Source organism: Hypomesus nipponensis, chromosome 2 (genome assembly GCF_054491055.1).
Source record: "Hypomesus nipponensis isolate SF chromosome 2, ASM5449105v1, whole genome shotgun sequence".
Classification (NCBI taxonomy): domain Eukaryota; kingdom Metazoa; phylum Chordata; class Actinopteri; order Osmeriformes; family Osmeridae; genus Hypomesus; species Hypomesus nipponensis.
This window is the reverse complement of record NC_140362.1, coordinates 22,145,001-22,155,024: the sequence shown is the minus strand read 5'-3', so window position 1 is coordinate 22,155,024 and position 10,024 is coordinate 22,145,001. Positions and strand designations below refer to the sequence as shown.

Genomic DNA, 10,024 nt, shown 5'->3' with positions numbered 1-10,024 from the left:
TAAGGGCGATGTAGCTGATCTGTTATTATTCGCCTGTCAGCCCATGCTTGTAGTGAAATCGCTTTGCTTTTGTCCTTTTCTTGCACGGTCATGTCTTGATGACTTGGTTTTAAGAGAACGATTCGGTTGTTTTGATTGTTTATTGTTTTAAATGTTTTCTGGACCTTCTGAGATGGAAACACAACCGTAGAGGTGATGCAGTATATACATCATGTACATACAAATGCATAAACACACAGATGTATATGCAAATAGGGATGTTTGTTACACATTGTATATATGTTTGTGTGTGTGTATATGTATATATTTGATGTATATATTATTTTTTAAGTCATACTCGAGATGGATTTTTTTTAAATTGTGTTTGATTTATGGTGATTTCTTTTTCTTTCTCTGTCAAATGTGTAATGATTAAAATAACTTTGTTTTTTACGGATGGGGTCCTCCTTGAAAAGTGTTAAACAAAATTAAATTGACCAGCAATGTTTATCCCAGATTTGTTATTCTGTCCCTTCCTTTTAGAAGCTGTGACACCTTAATGCACATGCAGGACTGCCGTATGTCTATTTACAATCCAAATGTTTTCCCATTATGAAGGTTTGTAAAATGCTGCAGTTAGGAACAGCCGTCGTGTGGCAGCATAAACACAGCCAGTTGAAATGATCCATCTAGACCTGAGGTAAATATAGGTACTGCTTACTTTTTTTTAATTTTTTTTACCACTGCTAGTTGACAGGTTTTCCTCAAAGATGGAGGACTGCAGGTTACCTGAGCGCAGGTCGAGCAGGTCCTGTGTCCACGAGGAACACCAGGTTGGTGACGATGCAAATGAGTTGTAGTGGAGCGCTGGAGCTTCACAATCAAATATTCACTCTGCAAATGCTTTTATCCAAAGCTACATACAGTATGGGGGGGAGGGGGGGCTGCGACTTCTTGATCTGAAGTTTAGTGCTTTTACCACCAAGCTCCCCACTCCCAGAAGCTCGGTAGGTGGGGTCCTGGTACAGCTCTTTTTTTACAGGGTAGGTCACCGGGCTTTACTCGTGCACTCTGAGCAATGGGGAGTGAACTTGCTGTTCCCTCAGTGGCCACCAGGTGGAGACCTCTCATCGTGGCAGACTGGGAGAGGGAGAGAGACTGTTTAGAGAGAGGCAACATTACATCCGTACCCCCTACTCATTACATCAGCCCCAGGTACCTGTTAGTCATGGCTAGGGCCAGGCTGAACCATGGGGAAGTGCCCTTATCAGTATCTGAACAGTGTTTCATGCTTATCTTAGTAAAAGCACATCTATGTGATGTAAAGGAAGATCTGGGTTGATCTGAGGTGATCAGCCAGTATTGTCAACCCCCTGTATAGCACTGTAGGGTGTGGTGTGTTCCCTGTGTGTGTGTGTTTGTTAAAGTAATTCTCATTTTGTGGGTCAATCTTAATTGTGATCTCTTGACCCGTCAGTTGGCTTCATTCTGTCAATCTCCCACCCCGATCCAATCAGTCATCTTCAAAGAGAGGGGGGGGGGGAGGGGAGGTGGACTAATGGAAAGAAAGGAACTAGATAAGGGTGCTAAAATGGACAGGCAAAGAGAGCTGGGCAGACTGAAATATTAGCCCCGGACCGAGGGTGGAATGAGCCAATCGATGCGTTCAGATGGAAATAAATGAGAGTGAAAGTAGGGAATACATGAAGGTGAAGAAGAGAGACAGAAATGATCTGAGAAAGTAGAACATTCAATGTATTTAGAAAAGTTTCCCCCCCTAAGAGTGACTGAAAGGAGAGACGGAGAGAGATCACTATAGGCAAGAGAGGAGGGGCGGAGAGAGATCACTATAGGCAAGAGAGGAGGGGCGGAGAGAGATCACTATAGGCAAGAGAGGAGGGGTGGGGGGTGAGACAGAAAGAGAGTGTAGTGGAGGGTAAATCTGTCACTGTCACTTAACAGTGAGGGTGCAGACAGCTGACTAAGATGTTGAATCATCACACACACACACACACACTCCCATCATACACGCACCTTCCTGTCTCATGCTGACTCTGTAAAAGTCAAGTTAGCCCCTGAACTTCTCAAACACTTGACTGTGGCCTCAGTGTGACAGAGGCATGCTCACTCTCACTGCCCTCACTGCATGAAGAGGATGGAGCCTTGCACCCTTCACTCAAATTACACAAACACAATTACATACTTGGAACAAACGGATGGATTTTTTTTGCATGCTTCAGAGACAATACTCCAGGTGTTATGTAAACAATTTAATCTATCCAATCTTAACCCTAACCGCAGTGTGCAGCACTGATAGTGTTGAAGAACTAGACGTCTTCCAGAAGGATTATCAAAAATAGAGTCTGAGACAGAATATCTTTCAAAAAGTCAAGGTGGCTTTTGATATTTTATTGCAAATGGTACACAGGTATCACACGGTAAAGAGACACTTCCATGCCCCCAAACTTCCTCTTTTATTGACTGATATGAGAATCAACCCCCCGCACTGCCTGATACGCTGACGTAACCTTTTAGAAGGTTCTGGAAGGTTCCACAACCCGTTCTTGACCATTCCCAAAGAAGTTGTTGACAACTTCTTTACTGGTGAAAAAGCCCACTTCACTTCACCCCCTCCTCCTTCGCATGACCTTGTCCTGTTTTCTTCAACTCCCAACAACCCCACTTCCACCTGTCTCAGCCTGAACTTTCCTCTCCTCCATCCTCGTTACTTCAGATGCGCGACTTTACCCCCTTAACAGTATTGGTCAGCTCAATTTCACCATACCAGCTGTAACCCATTGGGACCCCGTCCCTTATCTAAGACAGGAGCACCCTGTTGATTGGTCGAGCACAACCAACAGCCGGTCTTTTCAAAACACACTGTTCCCATCCCATGTTCTCTCTATTCTGGTTTGATCCTGTTCAGACTATAATCCTACTGCGTAGGCCTCAGTCTGCCATCTGAGGCCCCAAAGTCTGACCCCATGTTCACTACTTCCCCATCTGCCACCTTTACCAATCATCAATTTCCCACCATAATAGTTGTGTCCTTGGGCAAGGCACTTCACCCTACCTGCCTCGGGGGGAATGTCCCTGTACTTACTGTAAATCGCTCTGGATAAGAGCGTCTGCTAAATGACTAAATGTCAATGTAAGTGTAAAATAGATTCATTTGTAGTGGAAGTTGGGTGGTGCAGCATCGGTACACTCAATCACACACACCTTCCCAGAAGAAGATTTAGCAATATGCGGGTAACCCTTCTGACTTCAAATATATTGTAACTATTTTGTTTATGTGAGTTCTGCGGGTTTTATGACACAAAGAGAGACATATCTTCAAACGTATTTGAGTATTGAAGATGTATTAGATAATACACAATTGCTCTGAAAGTACCAAGTCAATGAAAGGAATGAGTTAAAACAAGTTCAAGACAAATTCAATGTATTTATTACACAAATGTATGGTGCAGGTGTCTGGTACATTCAAGTTGAGTATCACAGTAGACTGGACCATGAATACAGGAAATCAAGGGAGTATATGGTATCAGACTATGGGAGGATACAAGATGATTAGCATAGCCTTTGAAGGCCCAGTCCAATAACAATGTATGCTGGGTAGCTTTTGTTAAGGTCTTTAGACAGGGCTCCTAAAATTGGCCTTGTCACTCCTTCTATTCCTCATTCAAAGTTGCATGGCATTATACACTTTGGTAATATTGGACACTTTGGACCTCTGACTTTCACTAGTGACACAGGCCTTTCCCAATCACATCTTACAAAGACCCAACTTTTGGCTATGCAGGTGTAATAAAACAGCATAATGACAGTATATCAATGATACAAGAATCATAATTAATAGAACCAAGGGTCATGTGCTCATTATTGCAAGATATACATCAAACATTGTTTATTATATTCTGAACATTTAAAAGAGTATAGAAGTAATAAAGTAATCATTATCTTTAATTGTTGTTAACTAATCAATGGTATAAGGAATGACCTCTTCAAGATCTAAGGTCATTTACCTCCTATTTATAAAATGACCGGCCAACCTAATCTTCTGTCTTTTATTCAATTTTCTCTCAATCTTTACTAACCCAACCATAATTGATCTAAAACACATCAGTGTGCTCATGTTCTGTTTAATTAGGCTTTGACCATCTCTTCCAGAGCCCTGCATCTCTTCCAGAGCCCTGCATCTCTTCCAGAGCGCTGCATCTCTTCCAGAGCGCTCCATCTCTTCCAGAGCCTTGCATCTCTTCCAGAGCCCTGCATCTCTTCCAGAGCCCTGCATCTCTTCCAGAGCCCTGCATCTCTTCCAGAGCCCTGCATCTCTTCCAGAGCGCTGCATGTCTGTGTCCTTTCATGAAAAGGGCTGAAAGGGCCCAGTTGTTCTGAGGAGAGATGTTCCTCACTAGAGGCTCCCTGGTCAGACAGCAGAGGGGAACACCTACATCCCACCCCACCCCTCTCTCCCCACCCCACCCCTCTCTCCCCACCCCTCTCTCCCCACCCCACCCCTCTCTCCCCACCCCACCCCTCTCTCCCCACCCCACCCCTCTCTCCCCACCCCACCCCTCTCTCCCCACCCCCCCTCTCTCCCCACCCCTCTCTCCCCACCCCACCCCTCTACACCCCACCCCTCTCTCTACACACACCTCCATATATAGCTTTCTCTTCCTGTCTCTCTCTCTCTCATCCACACTGCCCTCTATTTATCTCACTCGCCCATGCTCTCCCACTCCCTCTATTTGATTACTCTCTCCCTGCTCGACAGTTAGAGTGCTGTTCTGTGGGTTTAGTCCATCTGCATACAGTGGTTTGTTTGAAGCTGTGGGTTATCCCCTACAATGCCCCCCCCAACCCCCCTCCTAATGTAATCTGTGCCATTAGGATATGAAGGAGATGGTGGAGCATGGCTATTACAGACTGTCTGAAGGAGTGAATCCCATCCCTGGTGGTCTATTAGGGGGGAAACCAGGAGGACTCTCCGCATCATCTTTTCTCATCAGTTCTGAATTTACTGACTCCATAGCGCTCTTCTAAGCGACCCTGACCTCATCAGAACTGATGGCTGTGCATGGACGCCAAGTTCCTCTCTGAGGGGGTTCGTTTGTGCTTTGGGGTGATGCTGTCGACACGTATGTTTTAGAGGGCGCACGCCTCACAATTTCACGGCCAATCGGATCGCTGTGGGGCGTCTCACTCTTTCATGAATCAATCACTCTTTTTCTCCTCCTCCTCCTCACTGCCTTCCTCTATCATATTATGCTTGTCAAAAATCTATATGATTCTTGTAATTTGAAGTCACTCTACTTACACAAGAATTCTCTCTTTTACACATATTTAGAAAGGGGTGGAAAAGGGGAAATTGTCTGTATTTTCAAGGGTTGGCATAGCAACTGCCTTACAATTCATTATTCCTTTATCTATTCCATTATTCACATTTTCCTCACTTCTATTTCAAACACCCTTGGCTACAATATTGAATTAACCTTTCCAATACAAGGTGGGATAACCTTTCCAATACAAGGTGGGATAACCTTTCCCATACAAGGTGGGATAACCTTTCCAATACAAGGTGGGATAACCTTTCCCATACAAGGTGGGATAACCGTTGCAATACAATGAACTAAGGCCTCTCTTTCCCCCTCTCCTGTCTTAACATTTCAGACTAAAATCTCACGATTCCTGATCAATGATCTGTGATAGCCTACATTGTAATGCAGTAGAATACCACTCTATATTTATAAACAGTATATTTAGCTTTTATGTAGTACTAATCCACAAAATAATTGTTCCCCTATTGTTAACACAACCTGCCTGCTTTATTTTTGGCTGTCTTTCTTTATCCAGACTTTGTCCTCTAGACAATGTCTCCGAGACTTATGGGCATATTGGTTAGTAGACAACGTCTGGACAAGACTATTGCTGGGCAGGTTGTGTTAACAATAGGGGAACAAATAATTTGAGGATTAGTAGGCCTACAACGGTGAAGTCGATCACAGCTGCGTCCTATGACGTCAGCGTTCTCTTCCTGTCTCTCTGCGTGACCTCTAACCTTACCTGGGGCTTTGGAGAGAGCGCGCGGCGCACTGAACTCTCAACTCGACCGTTCAGAGTGGCTCTGGAAATACCGGGATAAATATTCACCCATATTCATTTTTGTTTACCCCCAGACCCTTTCCTCCTTTGCCTCTATCTGACCTATGTGATGTATAATCGAATCTAAATTATCTATTTCATTATGTATCTATTTTTCCTTCAGTCAGTAGGCCTATTCGCCATCTAATGATGTGAGACCTAGTTCAACCCCTTCTCGTTTAGGTCCGGAAGTGCCCTAATCAACTCAGTCACCATGACGACAGTGATTGCTGAGAATGTGTCTGTATAAACCGTGAAGCACGAGAGAGCAAGGTGACATGACATAAGGTAGCCTATGCCGTAGTTCTTATATCCCTGGATGCACCCCCAGAATACGCGATTAAAGTAGGCCTATGTTAGATTCCGTTCTGGTTGGATATTACACACAAGGTCTGCCCTAATCTCCTGCCACACTATTCCACGTGCATTTATCCGATTTAGAGCGCAGCCGCCAACAACATAAGCACGAGACAGTTTCTGTTGGATGGGTGGAATATTAAACCCTTCTCAGATCCAATCACGGGGTTAAGCTGTTGTACAAAATTAAGAATGACAATAATAATATGTAAGAGGATAGCGTACGTATAGTAAAATCTTGGTGTACAGGTAGGCGAGCCGACAGTATTCCGATCATGGTTCAGAGCCAAATTCTGGAGTTATTATTTTATTCTGCACCGACCATCATCCTTCTCTGTTAGGCAGTTGGCCTTTCCGGGAGGCCGAGCGCACAGAAGCGCGTTATCGAATGATAACGTGTCCCCCTCCCTTTCGCCTGCCATTAGCGATTGTCGGTTCATTTTGATAGAAAATCGTTTGTTGTTGTTTTAAAACAAAACACATGCTTGAGTTGCCACATTATGTGACTGAGAAGTCGTTGACACGAAGGAATGGTTTAACCTATAGGCTACGCTGACAGGAGAGCAAACAAAGGCTATTCATTTCCCGATTTCTCAAAGCCGTCTCGGTTTTTATTAACACACGTAACAGGTGCCAAACACGTCTAGCAAGGGATCTTCGTAGCGACAGGTTAGAAGTGTTCGGTACCGGGATTTATTGACGGAGAGATGGAGTAGTATTATGAATGACGGCGTTTGTTTAGTGAATATATTGACATGTATTCATAGTTTGTGCTATCTCGCTTTTCTGCCTGCCTGTCCAATGAGAATTAGTAGGCGGAGAGAGAGGAGAGAAGTTGGTCCGTGGAGTGAAAGTGAGAGAGACGGATTCAGAGAGGCAGAGCATTAGATATCATGACCAAGAGGAGTTGGGCAAAATACTGTTTTAAAAAATGGTCCTTTTTTCTGTAGGCTATATTCAATTTTTTCCAATGTCGAGACGCCAAGTTTTCAAAATTTTCCAGCCAAACCCAAGCTATCAGAAATGCAGTCGCAACAGTGGGTTCATCATCATATCATCATGAAAGATTTCCTGCTGTCATTTTTATAGACATTGACATGATCGAATAAGGTTCGTCATGAATCGATCATTGGATAACAAGTACATGGATGTATTTGCACGCCTTCGCTAAAGGAGCCGGCGTCGAAGGATTTAGCAAATCATTTCGAGAAAATACCTTTTTGAAGCCGAGGAGCTGTCGGGTTACCACCTATATGAACGGAAGCGAAGCGAGCAATGATGGAATGGCCGTGACAACATGAAAAAGAAAAAGTGTGGAGGTCTAAATCCATCCAGCCAGTGATTCAACACTTCTGACCTGGGGACAGAGACGGACAGGAGAGGTAGGAGGGAGAGAAACAGAAGTGTATGTGTTTGATCAGAGAAAAACCTGCTTTAGATCATTTAACTTTGCGGGATATTTTCAGCATGAAACATTTTCATATATTACATTTAAAGACGCAAGTGAATGGCATACAGTAATCAACAATAGCATACATTTTGAATATGAATCCTACTTAAAGAGAAGGCTGATTTATAGGACAATCATTTTGTTACACTTGATTTGTGTTATGTAAATGACGAGGATTTCCCCTCCCTGCTAACAATAACACCCAGATCCTGATGACATTTGTATGACAGATTGCTGGAAGGGGAGAGGGGGACAGCAAGGGAGGGCCAAGGTAGTTGGGGATATAAAGAGAGAGGGAGGGCGAGAGAGGGAGAGAGAGAGAGGGAGGGAGAGAGAGGGAGAGAGAAGGAGAGAGAGGGAGGGAGAGACAGTGGTACTGTCTGTCTCAGTCTATCAGAGAGGTTTTAAAGTGTGACTACATCTCTCTTCAAGCCTAGGTCTTGTTGCATCCACCTCATAAGTCATCATTCCATTTCACTCTCTCCTCTCTGCCTCTCGTAGCTTTGCATTCATCATTCACTTCTGTTCTTCTTCTTCCTCACTCCTTCTTTGTTCTTCACATAATTTCACTTGTTAATTAAACTCTTTTTTCCCTCAAAATGTCTCTCTCTCTCTCTCTCTCTCTCTCTCTCTCTCCCTCTCTCCCTCTCTCTCCCTTTCTCTCCCACTCTCTCTCTCTCTCTCTCTCTCTCTCTCTCTCTCTCTCCCTCTCTCTCTCTGTCTTTCTCTCTCTCTCTCTCTCTCTCTCTCTCTCTCTCTCTCTCTCTCTCTCTCCCTGTCTCTCTCTCTCTGTCTCTCTCTCTCTCCCAGTCCCAACCATGGAGCCCCCCCCCTCTCTGAGCCTGGCTCTGCTGGGAGGGAGCGAGGATGAGGACCCACGCTTCCCCCTGCCTCTGAGTGGTATCTCCCACTCGTCCATGACCGGAAACTACCCGGGAACAAACCACTCCAACCACATGGGGGGATCCAGCTTGGACCGTCTGAACGGGAGCACTCCGTCCCCCACCACGCCCAGCATGCCGTTGTCATCGCTCTCCAAGTTGCCCGTGTCCTCGGCGGGGGGGCAACCCCTGCCCCCTCCCATCCCCAACGCCCTCCACCCCACCAGCACCCCCCTGTCCTCCTGTCTGGGCTCCCAGCACAGCCTTAGTGGGGAGAACTCCCCCGTGTACAACGCTCTCTTCTACTCCTCCCACTCCCCCTCCATGGAGCGAGACAGGGACAGAGACAGAGACAGGGGCTGTAAGCACAGGCAGGCCAGTCCGCTGGTTCACCGCAGAGACAGCAACCCCTTCACAGAGATCGCCATGAGCTCTTGTAAGTACACAGGAGGCGTCATGAAGCCCCTCAGCCGTCTCAGCGCCTCCCGCCGAAACCTCATAGAATCAGACAGCGGCAGCGACACCAAAGAGGGCGGAGCTACGGCCGCGGCCGGGATGACAGCATCCGGGGGGCGGGATCGAGAAGCCCTCCCCACCTCCTCCTCTCTGGCTCAGTCTTCTACCAATCAACCCATTACCCAGAATCCCCCAGAGATCGTCATCTCATCCAAAGAAGACTCGCCTTACGCCAGGGGCTATGACATCAGTGACTCGACCTCCAATCAGATGTCAATATACCATCAGAACCACGCCCTGGTGGAGAGCAGGGGGGCCCTAGGTGGGTCGGGGGTCGGGGTGGGGGGAATAGGGGGCAGCAGGCAAGGGGGGGCAGGGGTCGGGGCTAGGGGGAGCACTTCCAAAGCCTCGAAGCGCAAGAACCAGAACATCGGCTACAAGCTGGGGCATCGGAGGGCGCTCTTTGAGAAGAGGAAGAGGCTGAGTGACTACGCTCTCATCTTTGGAATGTTCGGCATTGTTGTCATGGTGATCGAGACGGAGCTGTCCTGGGGAGTTTACAACAAGGTGAGGAGGAGGGGGGGCGGAGTGGGCGGGGGGGGGGGGGAAACACACACCTCACAAAACTTCCTAATGTCACGGCCGTGTGTCTGTCTGTCTGGAGAGCTGGGCTGGTTCATACAGCACACCACACCCAGCGTGGCTCTGTGGTGGCCTGGTGCTCCCAGGCCCTCCCTGGTGCTCCCTGGTGCTCCCT

At 46.4% G+C, this 10,024-nt stretch overlaps 1 protein-coding gene across 1 annotated transcript in view; it reads left to right on the top strand.

Moving 5' to 3' along the window:
- The first annotated feature begins 9,237 nt into the window (after window positions 1–9,237).
- kcnn3 (potassium intermediate/small conductance calcium-activated channel, subfamily N, member 3) overlaps window positions 9,238–10,024 on the top strand; it is a 37,489-nt gene continuing 36,702 nt past the window's right edge. The window contains exon 1 of the mRNA XM_084669179.1: window positions 9,238–9,834. Coding sequence (XP_084525305.1) covers window positions 9,238–9,834 — 597 coding nt within the window. The remainder of the gene's footprint in view (window positions 9,835–10,024) is intronic.